The sequence below is a fragment of the Labrus mixtus genome, chromosome 2, assembly GCF_963584025.1.
Source record: "Labrus mixtus chromosome 2, fLabMix1.1, whole genome shotgun sequence".
In the NCBI taxonomy this organism is placed as follows: domain Eukaryota; kingdom Metazoa; phylum Chordata; class Actinopteri; order Labriformes; family Labridae; genus Labrus; species Labrus mixtus.
Genome location: NC_083613.1, coordinates 21139314 through 21161787, shown reverse-complemented (window position 1 = coordinate 21161787; position 22474 = coordinate 21139314). Strand labels below are relative to the sequence as shown.

Below are 22474 nucleotides of genomic sequence, written 5' to 3'. Positions count from 1 at the left end.
GAAAGAGAACATAAAAACAGTGTACACATGCTTCTATCTGGGTAATTTGTTTGGACCACAATTAAGTAAATAACCAAGAAACAGTTTCCAGAAAGGACAGGGCTAAAGAAGTGAACACTTAATCAGCCAGTTTCCCTGTTTCAGAATCTACAGGGCAACATTTGATTGGCTAAGACTGGAAAAAGTCCCCTGCAGGTGCATCATCTGATTGGCTTAGCAGGAAGGCCAGTTACATTTCGACACACACTCTTCATCTTACACAAATAAAGGTACGATCTCTCAGTGACACATGTACTGTAGGTGCTGTTACCTGAGCGGAGGTAGGCCTGAGCAGCAAACATGAGGACACGCACTCTTCTGTCCATAACCCTGCTTGGCCTGCTGCTGTGGGCCTCCTGCAACCGGGCCGATGACAATGACGCCAAAACTGACCAAGAGACCGAACTAGATGAAGAGAAGACATCATCAGATCCTCCAGGAGAGACAGACGAGGAGGAGGAAGAAGAAGAGGAGGCACCAAAGAAAGAGAAAACGGAGGAGATAGAGGAGGAGAAAGATGTCATGGTTCTCCACATCAACAACTTTGCCAGAGCTCTCAGTGAAAACCAGTTTTTACTTGTCGAATTCTGTAAGTATCACTGTACTATTGTTATTGTTACTATTGTTAAACAGCAGTATTTACCTTTATGTCGAATGACGTCTCACTCTTACTAAAATCTTTTTTACACCAAACAACAAGCTAAAATAGAGTGCGCCTCATTTTCTTATTTACACATAATTAATGGAGCAATGCATAAATTAAATAGAAAAAAAAAATCAAAAAGTGAATTCCTGTGCTACAAAAACGACATTGAAGCTGAAGAAAGCCACAGGAGATGAACCAAAGCCGCATGAAACGTTAACTTAGTTAAAATTGAGTTGTTTCGCAGAATGAATGTAAAACTGTTGCAGTTTTCTTTGATGTCTTTCTGCTCTACCCCTCAGAAGTACTGAGGCGTTATCACACAAATGTGCACACATGGCCTCTCCTGTCCAGATGTTCTCTTGGGTCAATTCTCCCACAGATGAGTTCAGCACAGCGAGGGCAGAGGTCCCAACAAGGAAACGAGCAAAGGGGATAAAGGAAAGCTTGTCCCAACTGCCACTGTTGCTATCAGCAGCTTATTTCCATGTTTATCTGAACATGACTGGCTAAGAGCAGAGGACTGTGGAGAGGCTGCAAAGTTATTTCAGTCCAATGCTGCATAAAGAAGATAACTATATTATGTGTGTTTGTGTGTTTGTGCAGATGCTCCCTGGTGTGGTCACTGTAAAAAGCTGGAGCCGGTTTACGCCGAGGCTGCTGGGAAGCTAAAGACGGAGGAACCTGCTGTGCGTTTGGCCAAAGTGGATGTCACAGAGGAGAAGGAGCTGGCTGATGAGTTTGACATCAAAGGCTTCCCCACGTTGAAACTGTTCGTCAAAGGAGATCGCAAGCAGCCTTTTGACTACACCGGTAAACATACACCACACACAGAGAAACACTTTTCAGACACTGTTGAAGCTGCTGTTCAGCTTTTCAGATTCACAGCTGTATGTGCCAATGTCACCACTAAGCCTGAGTGTTACCTGAACAGTCACCTCTGTGGCTAGAGTGTATGTGTGTCTGTCTGTTTGTTTGTTTGTTTGTTTGTTTGTTTGTTTGGGTTTACCTTCCCTCACTGAACCTGTCTACCAGCTTTCAGGTCCTTCAGTTATATGATGGTCTCATCTGTTCATTTTCTTTTAGCATCAAGTCAATACAGTTCGACTGAAAAATATGCTTCTTTATCCCAATTGTTCAGGAGTTCAAAGTATATAGATACTGTTTGTGAAGTGGACGTTTATGCTTTTCTTCAGATATGCTAAGATTTGCCGAGCTTAGTGTAAAGACCAATTTAACTCACTGTATGTACTGTAGGTACTTTGTTGTTAAGTGTAATACAATAGACAGATTAATAAATAAATAAAACATTCCCCAACCCATAGACTAGCTAAGTACTGGCTGTAGATTTATAATTACGGTGTCACTTTACAATAGTAAAATACAAACATAAGAAAGTGATTTTCTCAATAAACTCCAAGCAGGAAAGGGTAAATGCTCCCCAGAATTATTTTCCTTTCATTTATAAACTGGATGCTTCCTGTATGCTTCATGTTAGCTTAAATACACACAAGGAGTCTCTCAGCAGGAAATATCAATCACTATTAAAATGTAATGGTGGCAGTTTTTTAACTAGCAAGTAGGCCATGACAGTTGACTCTTTGTTCAGTCTTGATGCTAAATTAAGCTAACAATCTGGCTCCAGCATCAACGTCCACAGGCGAGCAATATTTGTTGAACTAAGAGCATGCAAGGCTAGCTGTTTCTCTCTGTTTAGGGCATTTATTCTAATCTTGGCTAACTGGCTGCTATGCTTCATTTTTTTTGCGCACATAACGCATCAATGTTGTCATCTAACGACAAGAATAAAAGCACATGTTTGACTATTTCCCAAAATGTTAAACTGTTCCTTTAATGCTGTTTTATAGTCCAGTCAAGTTTGACTCATTTGTCAAACACATTTAAAAAACAGCAAAACCAAAGCAATTTTAATGAACAATTGTCATAAGTACCTACAGTAAAGCACATTTACAGTTCAAATCGTGACTTTAAATGCCATGTCTGAGTCATAGTGTGTGTAAAGTATAATCGTGTACCTTACATGTTTAGAGTTTGTTGTGTGAATTGTACATAAACACACCTCAGCCTAATTGGTCACACAACAGCATTTTAATTTAATTAAATTCACTTCTTAACCTGTTTTAATCCCAAATCATATTTCGTTAACACACATGAAAGAACTGTTGACTTGATTTGTTTGTGTTGTGTGTTTTTTTTTTTTTTTTTAAGGTAAGAGGTCATTAGAGGGAATAATCCAGTGGATGAAGCGTCGCGTGGGCCCTGGTGCTGCAGTGCTTGAATCCACCGACTCTGCAGCTCAGTTTATCGATTCCCATAACATAACTGTTGTGGGATTCTTTGAGGTATGTGTATCTTAATTTATCTGTCTCACTAAATAAATCTCAAGATTGTGTACTTATGTTAAAATGTTGATATTTGTGTCAGAATCTGGAGAGCGAGGCGGCCAAGACGTTCAAGGAACTTGCTTTGGATGTTACTGAAACTGAGTTTGCTCTGTCAGCCAGTCCTGAGGTTTTCCAGAAGTATGAGGCGAAAGCCAACACAGTGGTGCTCTTCAAAAAGGTATGAATAGTTTTGATACTAAATAAAATACACAGTCATTTTTATCACAGAAAGAAAAATCCCTTGTACAAGGAGTCATGATGTTAGTGTTGCTGCCATCTAGTGTTTAGAGGAGGTGCATATAGAAAGACAATTATGAGCCCTCACAAATCGACATATTTGCATATTTCTCTGTCACATCTTAGCCTGCTTTGTTTACATTTAGGGGTTTATGTTCGACTTTATTGAATAGCCTATATGTTTGAGAGTGGGAAAGCACTGTTAGTGTGGAGATTTGGATTGGGCAGAAATGTATTTGATCTAGCTCCTTCAAAATATTATATTGAACTTTAAGATTTAGATTGAGGGCTTTTGTTTAGAAGAGGGACAAGGCTTAAGCAACGTTCATTTTTATTATCTATATATAATATGAGGAAATAATTGTTTTAATCATTATAATAGTCAGGATAGTTACCAGGATCACCAGGTCAATATGTTATTTTGTGTTATCTCATAATTTGCCAAATCTCTCAAAGTACCTGTCAAGTGTTGAGTTACATCTGTGTACATTTTTTTCCATGATACCTAAGGTTTCTTGTGTGTGTGTGTGTGTGTGTGTGTGTGTGTGTGTGTGTGTGTGTGTGTGTGTGTGTGTGTTTTGTTAGTTTGATGAAGGCAGAGCAGACTTTGCGTTGTCTGAAGATGGGACACTAGACAAAAAAAATCTGACCGACTTCATCAATGAAAAAAGTCTGCAGCTGATCATCCCATTCAGCCAAGAGGTAAAACGCACACATATGTAGACAAATAAAAATGTTTACAAACTAACATAAATCCAAAATTCTATTCAAATGATAATCTCTTTTTTATTTCAGGTTGCAGATAAGATCTTCTCCTCCAACATCCACCTGCACAGTCTGTTGTTCATCAACTCATCTGTGGACAGTCAGACGTCTCTGATAGAAGAATCCAAGACTGTGGCCAAAAAGTTCAAGGGCAAGGTAATAGAATGATCTATAGCAATCTGTTTGAGAGTGGTCGGTGCGTTGGAGAGTGTCTTTAGAAATAATGTATCGACAGAATCACATAAAACTTCATTAACCATTGTTGCTTTTGTTTTTGTCTTGTTTTTTTTGTCCCTTCTGTTTTTCATAGATGCTATTCATTTCAATAGATGTGACTGAAGCTCTCTCTCATGTGCTGAAATACTTCGGCGTGTCAGAGCAAGACGCCCCAACTTCACGCATTGTCAACATGGAGACAGGAAAGAAGTTTGCCATCGCTTCTGGGGATCTGACAGCAGAGTCACTGGGAGAGTTGTGTCAGGCTGTCCTGGATGGCACTGCTAAGGTAACACAAACACACATTGTTTAGCCCTGTCTAAAGGTGACTCAGACACAACATGAAAAAAACACATTTTCCCAATTCCCAAGCAGCCACAGAAACTCAATTTTGATCTTATAAATAAAAGATTATTTAATTTTTTTTTTTTTTATATCAGGTTACATTTACATATCATTCCATCAGGAATTAACTTCAAGGTGAATCAGGGCCAACATTACAGACAAAACAAGTCTAATGGAGAGCTAACCGAAATGGCCCAACCTGAGAAATCAAATAAACCCAAATACAATCAACTTACCGCCTTAACTTTCAAAAACAGGAGAAAACAAGGTTAAATAAACTGGCGATTCACCCCATATCTCCTAAATTCTAAAATGAAGGATAGGAAAGGGGAGATATGTGACTGTGTAGTTTTTAAAGAGTAGTGCTTCTAGTCCATTAACATATTTTTAATGTTTTAATATCATATGTAAATTTCAACATGGAAGAAGTTAATGCTGTTGTATAGTCTAGGGGGCGGCAGTAGCTCAGTTTGTAGGGACTTTGGTTGGGAACCGGAGGTTCGCCGGTTCAAGTCCTGGTGCGGATCAAACCTGGAAGTTGGTGCCCTTGAGCAAGGCACCGAATCCCCAACTACTCTGGTGCACTCTCTGCTTAGCAGCTTTTTTTTCTTCTTTTAAAAAAAAAAAAAAATGGTATCAAAATAAAAAAAAAAAAAAAAAACAGTTGTATGTAAATTAGTGTATATTGTGTTTCTCTGTCTCCTGCCCAGGGACTACAGATGTAAATTAGCTGTAGCTAACTCTGGTAAAGCTAAGTGGCTGTACACTGTCCCTGTCAAAATAAACCAATAAATGAATAAATTAACTCGTTGCAATACCTTCATGCTCATTAAATAAGGAATGACTTCCGTTGCAGCCTATGACCTGCCGAAGCCAGAGATCACCTCCTGTGGTTGGCACTCAAACAGAGAGCACATACACTGATGAATCCAACAAAGCCAGTCTGAGGCAAAAAATAAACCTCAATACAACTAATAACGACCACAGACATAACAACATTAATGCACATGTTTAATATTTAGTCAAACAGCAACAATAAACCCAAAATCTTGTGTTGTGTTGCAGCCCTACTTTCGTTCTGAGGACATCCCAGAAGACTGGGACAAACTACCGGTCAAGGTTCTGGTGGGGAAAAACTTTGAGTCTGTCGCTCTGGACCCGACCAAAAATGTCTTTGTGGAGTTCTGTAAGTCTGTCTGCACTGTCAACAAAAAGGTCAAACTGGAACATTCATTTCAAATGCCTGGTTTCCCTTTCTAAATGTTGTACAACACCAACACAACAACTATTTTTTGATATCAATATTTTTTCATTAAAATTAGATTTAAATTGAATGGGTACAACCCCCGAGCTTCCCAGGTCACACTTTAGATTGTGTATAAGAAAAGGGTGTAGTGTAAGAGCCTTACATTTACATTCTTTGTGAATGCCAGTATGGAGCAACTCCACTAGTTGCAAAAATAAGTCTTATGGTATAAAACCAGAAAAAAGACCCAGCTAGCTAAACTAATAATTACCTTTTCAGTGAATTACGTATTTGCAGATATATAGCTGTTTGACCCTCTAACATTGTGTGTGTGTGTGTGTGTGTGTGTGTGTGTAGATGCTCCATGGTGTGGACACTGTAAGCAACTGACTCCCATCTGGGATCAGCTGGGTGAAAAATATGCAGACAATGACGACATCATCATAGCAAAGATGGACTCCACAGTGAACGAGGTGGAGTCTGTTTCTGTTGAAAGTTTCCCAACGCTCAAATATTTCCCAGCTGGTGAAAAAAAAGAGGTACTCACACATACACTCATAATTCCAGAGATGATTTATTCAGGGATTTATTTCATCCTGTCCTGTAATTTTCATTCTTATTCTCCTGTGTTGTTGTCCTGCAGGTGATAAACTACACTGGGAAAAGAGATCTTGAGACCATGTCTAAATTCCTGGATAACGGAGGAGTGTTGCCTAAAGAGGATAGTGATGAAGAGGATGACGATGACTTGAATGACGATGATGATGACGCTGAGGAGGAAGAGAAGAAGGATGAAGACACTGATGATGACAGCAAGGTTTGTATTTTTACCACTATGTATTTTTCTCATCAAAATTAATCTACTTGACTCACCATCCTTCTATCAAATGTTTCTCTCTGTAGGAGGCCGACGAGTCTGAAGATGGATCAACCGAGAAGACATCTAAAGATGAACTGTGATGTCACTTTGGTTTCCAGTCAATCGGGATCAACCTAGCATCTTTCAATTTTTTCATATTAAAATTAAGTTGGTTTACAAACATAAATGCGAGTTCCACACATGACTCATTAAACAGGCTTACAGTAATGGGTGTCCTCATTCTTATATATTTAAACAAGACAGCTCTATACAACACATACTCCCTTTTAAAAAATATGACATAAACTCAATAGAGCTTTCTATAGCCTACTATAAATGTAAATTACTATAAATAAGTTACATTTGCCTCCTAAGACTACTTCAGACTTTTTTAAACAGAAATGAATTATAAATAAGTGTTGCAGATATATTGGCACCATAAAAATCAACATAATCATTACTTCAGCATTTTGAAAAAAAAGGAACAAATTACAGAGTAGGAAGAGATTGTATTGAACTGTGAAGAAAGAAGTGTGGATAGAAAGAACAACAATGTTGATACAGTGAAGGGAAAAGAGCAAGATGTAGGATAGAAACAAAGTGTGTGTTTCATATTCCTGAATGAAATCTGCAAAACAAACAAACACATGCTGGTACAAATGATGACTGAGAATAAGATAGCTCAGTTTGTTGCCAGAAAAAAGCATCATGTAATATTTGAGAGAGGATAAAGGAGAGAAAAAGTTCAATTTGAGTATTCAAGATAATGTCAAATTGTTTGAGAAGAGAAAGAACATAATCGTTTTTTATTTGCCAGACTTCTGCTGATTTCACTGTGGAAATAAATGTGCAAAATAAAGATGTATAAAAACAGCTGTCCCTCACTCAAGATTTATATGTGTTCCCCTCAAGGCTTTGAATATCCCACCAGCTGAGCAGACAACCAAAACATTTCTTTGTCTGCAAGGTTGGTGATTGTCTTTCAAATCAAACTCTGCTAAATGTTTTTTAAGTTTATTTTTAAGTCAGGCATTAGCTCCTCTTCTGTTTAGACAAAATTGTTATTAGGATTGAATTCATCCATTCTAGTGGACAAAGTTAATACTTAATCTAATCTAATCAATAATTAATGAGTGGTTAAAGATATCAATATGTTGATACATTCATACATACAATACATACATCTGCCTATACTGTTTATATTCTGTATATACTATATATATATATATATATACATAGTATACATGTATATACAGAGAGAGAAAAAAATAGTTATAGATATATATTATAGATATACATCTGTAATGAAAAAAGTCCATTAACACTTGCTCAGAACATATGTCGAGATTGATGCATCATGTGATGCAGAAAAGATGTTTTGTAAAGTCACATGTGTTTTCAAAATAACATTGAAAAAAATGAATTTATGGTTCAAATGAACTCCTCTGGTGCATTGAGGTAAGCCCAACTATATCTAGCTGGTAGTGCTCCACCTCCCGCACCAGTTCCACGTCCCTAAAACCAGTCTGTGCTGCCAAGCGATTAGCATACTTAGGCCCCAGCCTATACCTGCTACCCGGTTTAGCATGTACCCAACCTCCATGCCTCTCCCTGTGGGTGTTGGGCTACAGGGTGTAATACATATTTGTATTTATAAATTACTTAAATCAAATATATGAAAATGTGAATAATAATTTCATATATTTGATCAAATTTTTGTTTTGACCTAATTTGTGCTTTGGTTTGTAGTTTTATTCCTGTATGTATTTAAGGAACAAGAAGAAATTACAACTTAATATTTTGTCAGTTTCGGTACTAAAAATAAAGTTGATCAGTTTGTCATAAGAATTTAGAGTAGAGGAACAGATGTCTGTTATGAAAGATATAAAGTTACAAGCTAAGCCTATAGACGAGGTAAACAAGTACACAGAGCTGGTTTTCAGTCTGTGGAAAGTAAAATGTTTCTAATTCCAGAGGAAAACAGGTTCAGCAGGTTGTGATGTCACCACTATGGTACGTGTTCCCTCCTGCCAGACAATCTTCCTAAACGTCCCAGGTAAGACCACTGCTTTCATCTATCTCAACTGTGGAATGACTGAAAAGAGGACATTTAATACCCTGCAGGCAGTTTTTAAGAGTTTATTCTATGTGGATTGCAAACCTGTACTTGTTTGGACCAGATACCAAGGACGGACTTCTTCTTGTTTATATAAGAGAGGAGTGTTGTGTGATCTGGAATGACTCGGCTACTTTCAAGTGTGTTTAGTGGCTACAGTTGGTTTTAGGTATCATATTGGCAGGGAATCACAGATTGAGGTAAAGTAATGCAGTGAGATGACATGATTCAGGATTACATTGTTACATGTTAGGTATAACTCTATGATATTTTGAACCTTAACATGTTATTCTAAGAATTTATGGAGATGATGACCTAGTTTAGACAACAAACATACTTTAACTACTTCAATAAGAGTTTAAAGATTTGATATCTCTAAATGATATATGTTCTCTTGTATAAACTGTGCTCTGAAGTTTAAAAATATAAGTTATCCAACGCAATACTTAGTAGCAGACAAGGAATTAAAACATCTTTTTTTAAACAGTATCACATTTCACTTGGCAACAGTCACACAGTGTCACAGTGTGTTAATGTCATACTTAGAAACTAAAAACAAATACTCTGTCTTTAAACATCTGTGGCTCTCCTCACAGTTAAAACAATATTATCTGAAGAGTGCCTCACTATTGTCTGATTTATAAAAATGGAGGGAGGAGGTGACACCAGAAATTCTCACAAAAATAAGAGTATGAGCGCATCAGACTCAACTACAGCAATCAGATTCGAGTCTTTAGCCTCTGTATGATGGTGCCATGAGGGCTAGCTCTGACATACTGGCAGAAGACTATAGGAGACAGACTGTGAGAATCTGGCTCCATACTGTACAAATCATTTATATTCAGAGTCAGCCTTGTTAATGTATCTGTAACACTCAGGATACAAAATTTACTTTACTTTAAATAAAATATGTATTTATAAATAATAAATTATCAAAAAACAAGATGTAACAAATTAAGGTGTACCGAGTTAATGTAGGTTAGACTCTTGGAGCTGGTGGAGAATTAATCAAACACACAACACAGAATGTTGATAACCGGTTTTGTATTTCAAAGTTCAATTTTTAACAACAAAAAACACTTGAACTTAATCAAGGACAATCCCACAATTAAATAAAAGAAAATAGGCCTTCAATTCACAGATTCTTAAGGGCACCTTTTAACCTCCATACAACATATGCTAAATATTCCCAATTCTATTCGTATAAATCAATGCACCAAAACACATTACACGTACTGCTGTTATTTGTTATGTGTGTGCAGAATGTCCAAAGAATTCAGATGTTTATTTAGGTAGGGGAAATCCTACCACACCCTTTAACCACAGCTTGAGGCCTGCCTTTTGAGGGAATCTTGAGTCTTTTGAAGTTGCTCCTTTAGCTCGCCATCTTCTTGGCTCCGGCAATATGGCCTGACCTGTTTAGGCAAACAGGTAACAAAATCACACGTCTGCTCAACTTGGGAGCAGCAATTTAATCAAATGTTCCATTGTGGATGTCTCACCAGTGTTCAGTCCTGAAACATTCCTCCTCAGCAACAGCAGCTCCTCAAGGGCTTGAAGTCTCAGTTCAGTTAAGTCCAGCTTTGTGTCCAGGGTTGAAAGCACAAGTTTTTCTTTCAGAAGTTCTCCTTGACTGTTTTAGGAATGTCTGTGTCCTGCTGCCTTCTGACGGACTGCTTGATGGGTTTCAATCAGGTGATTAGTGCAACTGGGGAAAGGGGGTAGATGCCTGTTGGCTGCAGACTGCATCCAATTGGCTCAGGATTTGAATGACAGATGCTGTTGTCCGGTACATTTAAGCCAAACTGTTGTGTTGTGTGAGGTTTTGGTCTTGATAGTAAATTCATGCTAGAGAGGAGCTGTGTCAAAAAGTTTTTGACTGGGATTCCAAAAAAACTTCTTTTTTTTTCACCTTGCATGTCCAGTGACATCATAAAAAACAGGCGGGAGAACAAGACAGATAGCAGTGACAAAACAGCACAGTCACTGCCATCCCCTTTCAACAATAAACACCAATTACCCCTAGTGGGATTAATTAATGAATGAAAAAGTATTTCATTAGAATTTATTAAACCTCTACAGATTCTGCATACAAATTCAAGAATCTGAAAGCACACGGCCAACTGTTGGTCTCTGAAGTGTTCTGTTTTTTGGTTTGTTGTATAAGTAGATAGATAGACTAAATTTAGTACACCTAATTAGAATTAAGAAACATGTTCCCATTTTTTTTATTTAACTTGGTGTTAAAGTTCACAAGAAAACATTATATTTAAAAAAAAAATAATAATAAAGCTAATTTCTGAATTAAAATGTAATAAATGTGTTGTCCCAAGACAATGATGTAAAACAAAACGTATTGCATGTTGTCAGAAAAAGATCATCTTTGACAGCTTTCGTCTCACTGTTCTCATTGTCTTCATCAGTGGGTTGCAGTTTGATCGCACTCAGTGAATGGGGAATGATCGTTTTGATCTTCTCTGCTGAACACTTGCTGTTGTCCGCTTCGACAGGTTAGGTCCACTGATTTGTTTCTGCTCCACATTCAGTATGTGTACACCAGAGCTCATTATACCTGTGGATGAAAAGTGGTCAATACCGCTGAACACTTGTGAAGACAGTTATTTAAAACAACAACATTAAACTCTTGTTCCTTAACCTCTGTTTCATAACTTTGCATCCAATTGAATTTAAAGGGTTATAAATCCAGGTCTGAAATGATAACCTCTTAGAAGGAATCAAGCAGAAAAGAAATGCAACACAAAGAAGAAAAAAGCTGCGAAAAGTCAAACAAGTGTGCGTTTGTGTTTACATTACATATGAATGATCTGCTGTCTCCTCTCTTTAGCTTCCTGTCTGACTGGATGATCCCCTGATGGAACCCCCTTCATATGAGGAGGCCCGTCTCCACCCTCCTGCTCTGCACATAGAAGGATACAACATCCACCCTCCCCCTTCATATCACGTCTCCCTCCGCTCTCCTCCAACACCTCCACCCACCTACGGAGAAGCAGGTAAAAGAAATCTCCTTCATCTTTTTAATACCACTTCTATCACTGTCAGGTGATTTGAAAACAACCTCTAAGTCTTTGTTTTGGCTCTATGAGCTTAACTTTCTTACTCTGTTTTTCAAAAAGAATCCCATAAGAATACCCAGACACAGCAGACTTTGTGTTAATTAAGTTAAGAACTGATGTTTCTGGGGCGATGGTTGAGCTCGGTTAGTAGAGGATGCGCTACATATTACAGAGACTACAGTCATTGATGCATCCCTCGCAGAGTCGTATCCCAGCATTGGCCCTCTGATGCATGCCTACCCCACTCTCTCCTCCCTACATTACCTGTCTCTATTCAGCTGTCCTCTAAATCAAGACCAAATGTCCCAAGATTAATAATTAAAAAAGTTACGTTTCGTCTCTTTCCCTTTTGCCTCTTAGTGAGGTGACAGAAACCTGCCATGTTTGCTTTGACACACTGTTATGTTGTTTGCTAACTCAAAACACTGAATACTGTTCAATGTCAACTTTTCTTTTTTTTTTTTTGTGATGCATTCATGAGTGGATTTAAATGGAAATAGTCTTATTCTACTGGAGTTGAGTCGTGTCTGTTTCTTAGAAACTGTTTGAGGGTATATCTATCATCCTTTGTGTTCAGCAGTAATTAAGAATAATTAATTTGTTTGTTTGATGGAAAAAAGTTAGAAACCGAGCACAACAAAGCGAAGAAAAAGAAAAAACTGAGAAAAGAATGAAATTAGTCAAATCTGAGTGAGGTTTGAGCGAGTAAATTAAAGTGAACCCGAGATAAAATGGAGCAAACAATTAGTTCGAAAGTTGTCATTATAGAGGCACACATGAAGCTGTTTTGACTCCAAGCCTTGGCCCCTTGATGTCTAACCCCACGCTCTCCCCTTTTTTCCCCCTGTCTTCAGCTGTCCTATCAATAAATGCAAAAAGGCCCCAAAAAAAAACTTAAAATAGAAAGGTATTTTGTCATTGTAAAATGTAAATACGTGCATACTGTAAGCACTTTTTCTTTCTAGTAGTAGTCCAGCAGGATCCATTTCCTGTCCTGACTCCACCTCGGCTGCCAACTGCTGTGACATCACCTTCACGAAACACTGGAGTCATAATCCATCCAACTACACAAAGTATAAATCTACTACACTCTGAATTTGAATGCATACCAGACAAACTGAGAAGGTAATTCATAACTCATTTGCATCTTGTTTTCTTCCTGATATCCCCCCATCCTTCCTGTACCCTCTGAATGCCAGTCGGTGTATCATCGTCTGTCGGCGGCAGACAAACGCAACCAGTCGTGACACAGCCGCAGCCTGTTCCTGTCGCATTGACATATCTGGGAGACGTCCCAGCCGTGGTACACTGCCCACACTGCCACCGTGTTGTCACCACCAAAGTCAAATACCTGCCTGGGACGGCTGCCTGGTGCATGTGTTTACTTCTCTCCTTGATGGGGTGAGACACAAACCCACACATGCATGATTTCTAACGTCAGTGTGCTAAACAAAGCTTCATCTGTGTTTTCTCTTGGCATGTGTGTGTGTGTGTGTGTGTGTTTCAGGTTTATTTGCGGTTGCTGTCTGATCCCGTTCATGACACGTAGCCTACAGGACGCACATCATTCCTGCCCGCATTGTGAAAACCATCTGTACACAAACTCAAGATGACACTGTCAGGATTAATACGACCCCTCTCCTCCAAGGATCAACCCAAAATCTCATAACATTCATAACATATTTTTGTCGCAGTATGGATGAATAAAATGTATGTTGTACGATAGGAATGCAAACAGTTCACTGCATAAGCTACTCAGTGAAGTCAAAGTGAATATAGGTGATAAAAAAATGTATTATTTAAGGTTTTAAAGGAAATATTGATCAAAGTGAAGGACAGACCTGTAAATTTAGCTGCAGGAGCTTTTTAAAAAGTGTCCTCTGACATTATATACACTTGTTACTCTAAGAAGTATGGTCACTGTTGTCACAATCTTGTAAATTCAAGAGTACCCTTGCTTGCATTTATGGCAGTCAGAATTGCTGTCTTTAATATGTTATGCCTAAAAACATTTTATTTTCACCTTTTACTACTAACCTTCTTTTCAAATACCATCTCTGACTGTTGAGATGGTCGAGTTTTACAATTCTGGAAAATGTAAGAGTTCTTTAAAGAGTGGACAGGCATTTCTTTTGTAAGAATGTATTTTGGGGTTTATAATTCAATGACAATGTCAATATCAGAGTAAGAGGGTTTGTTTTAGTTGTGCACCACTTTACCAAATGGGTGCAGGATGTTCTACAACAACAGCTAAACCAAAGTGAACAGAGGAATTTTTTGGCCTAACCTTTTCCAGCTACGGGATTTAGTTCATAGTTTACATATACAAATGCATTTTCTATATTTAATATCAAAAGATCAAACTGTGTTACTTTTAAATGCATACAAAGTTACATTTTATGTTTACACTGATGATCAAATGGGCAATTTACCAAGCTTGGATGTCACACATGATTTTATTTGTTAAAGCCAACAACAACACATTGACTTGACATGTTATCTTTCCTGTCTGAGTGTGCACTGAACGCACCACTGACTTCTCCTGCACTCTACTATTTACTTTATTGCACATTTTAAGCTGGCTTATATAGCACCTTTATCATTTTTATTAAGTACATGGAAGTGAAATGACCTGATACAATTCCAGTTTGAACTTTGCCCACCTTGAACACGAGCTTCATGAACACCTGTGTGGCTGTGCAGGTCCTTTAAGGTACAAACTGCTACAACTCAAATGATCTGAAAGAAATTTCAAAACAAAGAGGTGCACAAGACGATAGCTATGTTAAATATTTTAATTGTAATTAATTAAATGCATTTTATTTTTTTTTAAATCAGTTAAGTTTAATAATTTGATTCATGCAAAGTAAATAAAGATGTATGATTAAGAATTTTTAATGATTTCAACTAAATCATGAATTGCTAAGTACATCACTTACAGGATGTAAAAACATGGGCCTATGAAGTTGTTTCGCTAGTGATATAAACTTAACATACTGTGATATAAACCTGCTGTAAATACCTGGTTATTACCTGAAATATGATGCTCAGAATGCCTGCTAAATAAGTCTTTCTTTTTTAAGATATAAATGTTGTCATTGTATTGTTATTTATCATTCTATCATGTTGATAGAGAAATAAAAATGTGTCTTGATTACTCTAACAAAGGTGTGAGGTTGTTTTATCTTATGAGTGACTCCTACATATGTGAAAATAGGCTTTAGTGACAGAGCATTATGAGCGTGTGTGTTTCTTTGACCTTGTTTAGGCTAACTGTGTTAGCACAAGGGCATTTAGATATTAGTGATATACTTGATAGGAACAGCAGCCAATAGCAGCGATACAGCAAAGCTCAGATAGCAAAGTTAATCAGCAACAGACAGGTGGGTCTAGTCGGCAGATAACAAGAGCATTCACAACTACAAGCTCAGCACTGATACACACACACACACACACACACACACACACACACACACACACACACACACACACACACACACACACACACACACGCGCACACAAAGACTCTTCATATATGCCTTCCCTTCCACCCGTCCCTCCACACCTACCTGAAGCTTCTTTCTACACCTGATCCATCAGTCTGAACTGTCATGAGGACACTGTTGCTGCTGGGGGTGTGGGCTTTGTGTCTATGTGTGTTTGTCGCCACTGACACACAACCTAAAGGACAGGAATACGACTTATCCCCTGAGAAGGATGAGGTTTTACAGCTGACGAAAGGAAATTTCAAACGGGCACTGAGAAAATATGAGCAGCTGCTGGTGTACTTCAGTAAGTAACACACAGAACAGGTTGACCCACATGTTTGTTTGAGATGTGAAAGACACAACAACAAAAGAAAAAAGAAAGCTAAACAGCCACTTCACAGCAGTCGATTTATTATTTTCTTTATTCCTACTCACTGAAAGTGTGTCTGTTTTTCTGTGTGTTTGTGTAGATGCTCCTCTGACTGTAGAAGGCCATCGGGTCTCAGAGGCATTTGAAGGAGCTGCTGCAGAGCTTCAGGGCTCGGAGGTCAAACTGGCAGTGATTGATGTGAAAAATGAGAAGAACCTGGCTGAAGAACTAAATGCAACAGACCACACTATCAGGCTGTACATCTCTGGAGATAAATACAACCCTGTGTCCTGTCCTGGTATGTGCAAAGGAAACAAAACAGTACATGATTTATATGTATATTCATTTAATTGAATGGCTATGGTAAGCAATTAAAGCACATTTGTTGTAAAAAAAAAAAACTGACTTTAGCCTTAGCAATTAGCTTAGATTAATGCTGAAAATTTGCACATAGCTGTCCCAGAAACATAAGTGAAATGTGTATAGACATATATTTATTTCTGAACATTGCCAAATTTGTAAATTAAATGCAGAATGTTATGCCTTTTGAAGCAAGGAATAATATCCGATACATCCCGCATATCATCAGTATAGCCCCACTGTAAAATCTGTCTGTTAGAATCCTGCTGTAACCCATCTTTTTACCTCATGAAAAAACACTTAAATGTGTTGGCTAGTTTGCTACTTCAGTAAAAGGACAACTTGTTTTGCTTCTGTTAATGTACCGATTAAACTCTTGGGTTATAACATTTCACTTAACACATTGGAGCATACTTTATACTTAAAAACAGCCACACTAGCTGTTTCCTGACCCTAAGCTAACCACCTCCATGGCTCTAGGGATAGCTAAATCGTGGAAATGAGAGTCGAATTGATCCTTTTTTCTAACTTGTGGCAAACATGCAAATAGGCACATTACCTAAAGTGTTTAACTTTTTGTGTAATATCCATAAAGCTGTTTAATCATATGTACAATTCTACAATTCACTGACAAGACGCTTTTATCCAAAGAGACGTACATCAGAGAGTAACAACAACACAAGCAAGGGTCTAGAAAGAAGCAAACAACGTCAGTACTGTAAGTTAGAACCAGCAGCTTTCACAGGTGCTGACAGGCAATGCAGAGAGGCGTAACACAACATCGACAGCTGTTCTTGAGAGTTCTAATCAGCATGAAAACCATCCTAAATAACATCATTGTCATTATCAAACAAAAGCACAAACCGTCATTATCATCATGAAAATCATCATCAGTATCACTAAGTGTGAAGGTGTTCATGAAAGAGCTGGGTCTTTGTAGTTTGGCTACAGTATAAAGGGGAAAGCTGATTGGCTGGATTGTGGTTTAGCTCCTCAGAGTGCAGCCTCCATCTTGACCTGGCTGAAAAGGAGAGTGGGGTCTGCTTCGGACCTCATTACCGATCTGAGCCAAATAGAAGCCAGAGAGGAACTAACAGTGGTTGGATTCTTCAAGGTGAGTAAGAACAGTTTTCCTCAGCTCCTCATTGGTGTTGCAATTGTCATCAAATTGTCTGAATATCATTTTTTTTTTTTTTTTTTTTTTTTTTAAATATGTGTGTAGGAGCTGAACCAGGAGTACATCCAAGTGTTCTACGCTGCAGCAACTGACCTTCCTGATGTTAATTTTGCTGTGACACAGAACATCGAAGTTATCAGCAAATATGGTCTCACATATGACACTATATTTCTGCTTAAAAAGGTAATTTGAATACATGCCAGGCACAAACACGTCTCTGATGAAATGGTATGTATGTTTCAGAGTACTGTGAATGCTCCCTCGTTCCTCAATACCTTTAAACATTTTTATGAAATGACGAGGAATAGGACTGGATTTGACTGGAGGTTCATCACTTCTTATCTGTGTGTTTGTGTGCTGTGTTTGTGTGTGTGTGTGTGTGTGTGTGTGTGTGTGTGTGTGTGTGTGTGTGTGTGTGTGTGTGTGTTACTGTTTCTATGTTTGGCTGCTACAGTCTAAGCTCACCCAGGCTTATAAAATGATGCCTCAGACGGCTAAAGAGGAGCTCATCGTTTTTATCACTGTCTACCAGATGGATCCCGTCACTGAGTACACTGGAAAGGTACAGTAGAGTATGGATTCACACTACTGTCCATGTGGAAATGTTATGTGGGTTTCTTTTGTAATCAATTAACCGAGATAGAATACTTCTCGATATCTATACATTAATAATTTGTGTGATCTTTGTCGTACCCCCTTTTTCATGTAAATGTGATGAGTATCACAAATATAAGCTTTTTCACCTGATTTTTATATTTTCCCCCTCACATTTAAAATCTCCACCCAGGGAGGGCAGCCTATCTGGCAAACAGACACAGTTAATGATTCTATACATATGATAGAATGAGTTTGGGTTATTAGAAATTAAGCTGAACACACTTGGGTAAAAATCACAAGCACGCCAACTGACAACAGACAAATGGCACTGAAAGAACCTCCTCATCGACTGAAGTCTACACCTTCTGAGCACTGTGTGTTACTTAAACAGATTAAGTAAGGGGAGTTGTCTTTCTATAACAAAACAAGCAGTTGTTTCATTTGCATGGTGTCATATTTTACTAGTTAAAGGGAAACTTCACCCGTTGAAACATGAATCTGTACTGACATTGGGTCATACGTGTAGTAGAAATGTGAAATAAATTTTGAAGTTGGTGCCTTCTTGGCCGAGAAAAGGCAGAAAGTGTCTTTTTGGCTCATGTGGATGAAAGACACCAAATCCCAGAATGCACAGCACCGCAGGCCACTCCCACTAAGGTCCTCTATTTACATACATTTACTACAACACATACTGCCGTTTCCTCAACTGATTCCCAGATTTCTTCCAGAAGGAATTGGTATCTTGGAAATTCCTGGCAGAAAACAGACTCTATGTCCGTGTCCATAGGCAAACAGTGAGAGCACCGACACTACCAGTCCGCCCCATCGTCCTCACCGCCGCCGACAGGCTGGTGTTATGTCCCTGCTGCAGCAGCCGAGACACAAGGCCTGCCTGTCGGCGGCTGTGAGGAAGCTGACTTTATTTTGCAGCTCGTAGAGATAGCCACAAACATCTGATTCGAGCACAAGACCTTCAAAATCCCCTTCATCCATATCAGTTTGAAGTTGAAACATACTTTTATCAGCATTATCAGCTTTCTCCATAGAGCCTGTTAGCATAGCTTCCAAGCAATATGGCGGACGTTAAGTTTCGTTTCTGGGAGTGAGTTCCCACCCACTGATCTGTGATTGGTCTGTAGCTTCAGTGGTTGAAAATATGAGGAACTAGGCGTTGTAGTTTCACACCGCTAACCGCAACAGCTTCCGATGACGCAAAATGATGATTTTTGTGTCATCAGAAGCTCCTTTTCAGACTCAGAAATACAAAGATTTCCCATCTCAGGAGGAAATGAGGGCGGGATGCACGACCATTCAAAAATACTACCAGGTTTCTAATGATACAAAGCTTAATGGAAATAGGTGAAGTATCCCTTTAAGTTTTGACCGCCATAGGTTTCCTTTACTTCTCAGTAATTTGAATAGCCAACAGTGAAAACCGCTGAGAACATTTATTATTTATTTATTATTATTGATTTATAGAAAACACAACCTTATCTTGAATGGTTTCATGTCATTCTCTCTTGTAGACAGCCCCTCAGATATTAACATCACCTGTGTTAAACCACGCTCTGCTGTTCATCAAAGAAAGCTCTGCTGATTTCAAAGAGATCCACTCTGCATTTCACAACACTGCAGAAGCGTTCAGGCTAAAGGTATAGAGATCAACGACACACACACACAAGGGTGATTCAAACACCATCCTTCAAACACATTTTAGAATAATATTCTTGTTAGTCATTGGAGCACTTCAACTCTGCATGTGTGTGTTTCCAGATTTTGTTTATTTGGGTCAACGTTGAGGAGCCACGTAATGGCAGGATGATGGAGTATTTCCGGGTTCGGGATTTTGAGGCTCCTCTCATTCGACTGGTCAACCTGACAGACCATATAACCTACCACCTGCCCTCTGAAACTCTGGACGCAGAAACCATTAAAACATTCTGCCAATCCTACCTGGAGGGCACTGCTAAGGTAACCAACGCTGTCATCTGGTTGTGATACATGACAGGAAGTGGAACAAATCTAATCCTTATATAAATGATGTGTTTGTGTTCATGTTAACATCACAGCCTAAGATGCAGAGCGAGGAGATACCTGAAGGATGGGAGGAGCAGCCGGTGAAGGAGCTGGTGGGAATGACACTGGAGGAAGTGGCCTTTAACCCCAACAAGACTGTTTTTGTCCTCTTCTGTAAGTCAATACTCCTTCATTTAAATACTGTCCAGGAAGCTTGGAGTTTATCATCTGCAGGTATAAACAAATCTGGGTGAATACCACGGTTGGAAACCAGCACCCTCCACCCGCCAAATGCTTGTGTTTGGTGTGAATTTGCTCTACTTATTAGCAACAGTGGCTGGTAAATATAATGAACATAACAGAGTGATTTGTCACAAAAACAATGTCAATTGAACCCCTGTCTTCTGCTTTTTCTGCTCTGACTTTGTGAGCAGAGCGATGCTGATACGCACGCTCACTGACCAAACGGCTCTGCCTCCTTCTTGTGTCGGAGCGAGTTTCAGTGTTTACAATCATAGGCATGTGCTAACATGGCTTGGCTGAGAAGTGAACACACAGCGAGTTATGAAAACATCTTTCTATGGTTTCATGCGCTCACATAAGTTGAGTATCGCTTTGAGTATCAGGCTTGTTTTAGAGGGAAAGGTTGGTGGGTGGGCACGCTAGAACATGCATTCATAGGCACAATTGCAAAATGAAACTCACTTTCCAGCAGAAACCTTAACGATTGTGAAGACTCTTCAAATAAGCTTATATACTTTTAAACTGCAACTAAATCTGCCTCTGAGGACATGGCTGCAATAGAAGCTCTAACCAGCCTCAACATGATGAACTAAAATAACTGGGGGGGGGGGGGGGGGGGGGAAGCAATCACTATGGAGAATTTTAGCACCTTTAAGCTCATTGTTTAACACTATTAAAGCAGGAAACTGTTGTCGTCAAAAAGCTCTCATGAACCTTCTTCTCACCCAGAAACAAGAATCAGTAAGATACAAAATTAGAGCTAAATAGTGTAACTGTTTAACTGACCCTTATCAGTTAACCAGATATATGGCTGCCTGTGATTGATAATGTTGCTATGGTATGCTGCATTTGTGAAACACTGGTTTCTAAGACATCATCAGATAAAATGGTGGTATCGGTTGTGTTTGCATCAGCTTCTTACAACTCACATTTACCTTATTTCTCAATGGGGATCTCAAGCGGCAGTATTATTATGATGGTAAAAAGGAAGGTTACATAGTGTTATAAGTGCATAAGTTAAATGAAAGCAAGACTTACTGTATGTGTAACTGTTTCACACGTTTGTTTTGGAGAAAGGTCCAAAGTTGTTTCAGGAGATATTGACAATAAAAAACTCTGTTGGGGAGGTGTGTGAGGACATGTTGACAATCCTTGCTTCCTGGGCTAAACTACTGTTATTATACCACTTGTTCACACCACTTGAACGTAGAGGCCCATACTGAATGTGTATTTTAGATCTTCCTTACAGTAAAGCGTCCCACGCTGTGTTTCCTCTGTGGGAAGAGTTAGCTGAGGCCTTAAAGGACCGAGAGGACATGGTCATCGCTCGCATCGATGCCTCGGCTAATGTCATCAACATGTCGATGCTGGGCTCGTACCCATCTCTCTGCTTGTTCCCTGCTCTGTATGCTGAAAGGGTAAGCAGTCCTTTGGTTATTTTGCAGCATTTATCTTTATTGTCAATATTTTTCTGTTTATGATAATTTGACACAGTAAAGACATAAAAAATGTAGAGGGATGATTTTGGGGACATTATTTCCCTTATGAATTAAGAGCATACATTGTTTAAATTATAGATACATAGTTTAATAAATCCCTTTAAGTCTTACCCATTAGAAAAGCAAATATTAGTAAAATAACTGATCCAAAGTTTGATGTTTGATATCCTATCCCTGTTCTGTTGGGTTAACTTAACAATTACTGAGGTAATACTATTGTGTGTGATATCTGTGTTTCTATTAGGTGGTGGTTTACACTGGTAAAAGGAAGCTGAAGGACCTGATTAAGTTTATTGATGAAGAGATGGAGGAAGCCAAAAAATACAAAGTTCTGGTAAATTAACTTCCTAAATTCTCTGTCACACAAACAGAAAACATCAGCCACCATGGTTTGAGTATGTATGAGCTTCCTTTTTTCTGTCTGTGATAAAAAATAAACTTGTTTCTTTTGTGTCTGCAGGAGGATGAGGACAGGAGGAAGTACATGGAGGCCCTGAAAGCTGAAGAGGCAAAAAAAGCCCAAAAAACCAAAGAGGAGCTTTAATCCAAAAACAAAGAGAGTAAAGTGTGTATGTGTGTGTGTGTGTGTGTGTGTGTGTGTGTGTGTGTGTGTGTTTGATACCTTTTAGTTGCATCTCTCTGAAACCAGATGGATTTTTCTACTCAATCAAGTTGTATTTAGCCATCAGACATGTCAAATCCAATAAAGTTTTTGATCAAAAACACAGAGGTTTAAAAGACATCTTTCATTTATTTCACTTCTTGGGTCTCTGTTGTCA

At 38.7% G+C, this 22474-nt stretch overlaps 3 protein-coding genes across 4 annotated transcripts; all 3 read left to right on the top strand.

Annotated features, from left to right (window-relative positions):
• The first annotated feature begins 282 nt into the window (after positions 1–282).
• On the top strand, positions 283–7628 carry pdia2 (protein disulfide isomerase family A, member 2). The gene is made up of 11 exons (XM_061055990.1): positions 283–628; positions 1289–1495; positions 2912–3045; positions 3128–3265; positions 3910–4026; positions 4120–4245; positions 4400–4594; positions 5716–5836; positions 6254–6435; positions 6540–6713; positions 6800–7628. The coding sequence occupies exons 1-11, from the start codon at positions 340–342 to the stop codon at positions 6854–6856; spliced, it is 1740 nt and encodes a 579-aa protein (XP_060911973.1). The 5' UTR covers positions 283–339; the 3' UTR covers positions 6857–7628.
• A 1087-nt stretch (positions 7629–8715) lies between these two features.
• si:dkeyp-75b4.8 (lipopolysaccharide-induced tumor necrosis factor-alpha factor homolog) lies at positions 8716–15130 on the top strand. Of its 2 annotated transcripts, none has more exons than XM_061055933.1 (5): positions 8716–8811; positions 11717–11882; positions 12911–13018; positions 13145–13346; positions 13453–15130. In XM_061055933.1, exons 2-5 carry the CDS (start codon positions 11744–11746, stop codon positions 13556–13558), a joined length of 555 nt encoding a protein of 184 aa, XP_060911916.1. In that variant the 5' UTR covers positions 8716–8811; positions 11717–11743; the 3' UTR covers positions 13559–15130. The 2 variants fall into 2 exon arrangements, with proteins under 2 accessions (XP_060911916.1, XP_060911924.1); XM_061055941.1 differs by having other exon boundaries at positions 8717–8811; positions 12914–13018.
• Positions 15131–15418: 288 nt separating this feature from the next.
• zgc:136472 (uncharacterized protein LOC678514 homolog) lies at positions 15419–22261 on the top strand. Its single transcript, XM_061055898.1, has 11 exons — positions 15419–15737; positions 15904–16101; positions 17153–17277; positions 17386–17523; positions 17795–17902; positions 19464–19589; positions 19711–19908; positions 20007–20127; positions 21433–21614; positions 21940–22029; positions 22156–22261. The coding sequence occupies exons 1-11, from the start codon at positions 15557–15559 to the stop codon at positions 22237–22239; spliced, it is 1551 nt and encodes a 516-aa protein (XP_060911881.1). The 5' UTR covers positions 15419–15556; the 3' UTR covers positions 22240–22261.
• Positions 22262–22474: the final 213 nt, after the last annotated feature.

Coding starts and splice junctions, on each gene's coding strand:
- pdia2 (XM_061055990.1), top strand. CDS start 340: ATGAGGACACGCACTCTTCTGTCCATAACCCTGCTTGGCCTGCTGCTG. Junction 4,027..4,119: donor TCATCCCATTCAGCCAAGAG/GTAAAACGCACA, acceptor TTTTTATTTCAG/GTTGCAGATAAGATCTTCTC. Junction 6,436..6,539: donor CAGCTGGTGAAAAAAAAGAG/GTACTCACACAT, acceptor GTTGTCCTGCAG/GTGATAAACTACACTGGGAA.
- si:dkeyp-75b4.8 (XM_061055933.1), top strand. CDS start 11,744: ATGGAACCCCCTTCATATGAGGAGGCCCGTCTCCACCCTCCTGCTCTG. Junction 11,883..12,910: donor ACCCACCTACGGAGAAGCAG/GTAAAAGAAATC, acceptor TTTTCTTTCTAG/TAGTAGTCCAGCAGGATCCA. Junction 13,019..13,144: donor AATCCATCCAACTACACAAA/GTATAAATCTAC, acceptor TCTGAATGCCAG/TCGGTGTATCATCGTCTGTC.
- zgc:136472 (XM_061055898.1), top strand. CDS start 15,557: ATGAGGACACTGTTGCTGCTGGGGGTGTGGGCTTTGTGTCTATGTGTG. Junction 17,278..17,385: donor CAGTGGTTGGATTCTTCAAG/GTGAGTAAGAAC, acceptor ATATGTGTGTAG/GAGCTGAACCAGGAGTACAT. Junction 22,030..22,155: donor CCAAAAAATACAAAGTTCTG/GTAAATTAACTT, acceptor TTGTGTCTGCAG/GAGGATGAGGACAGGAGGAA.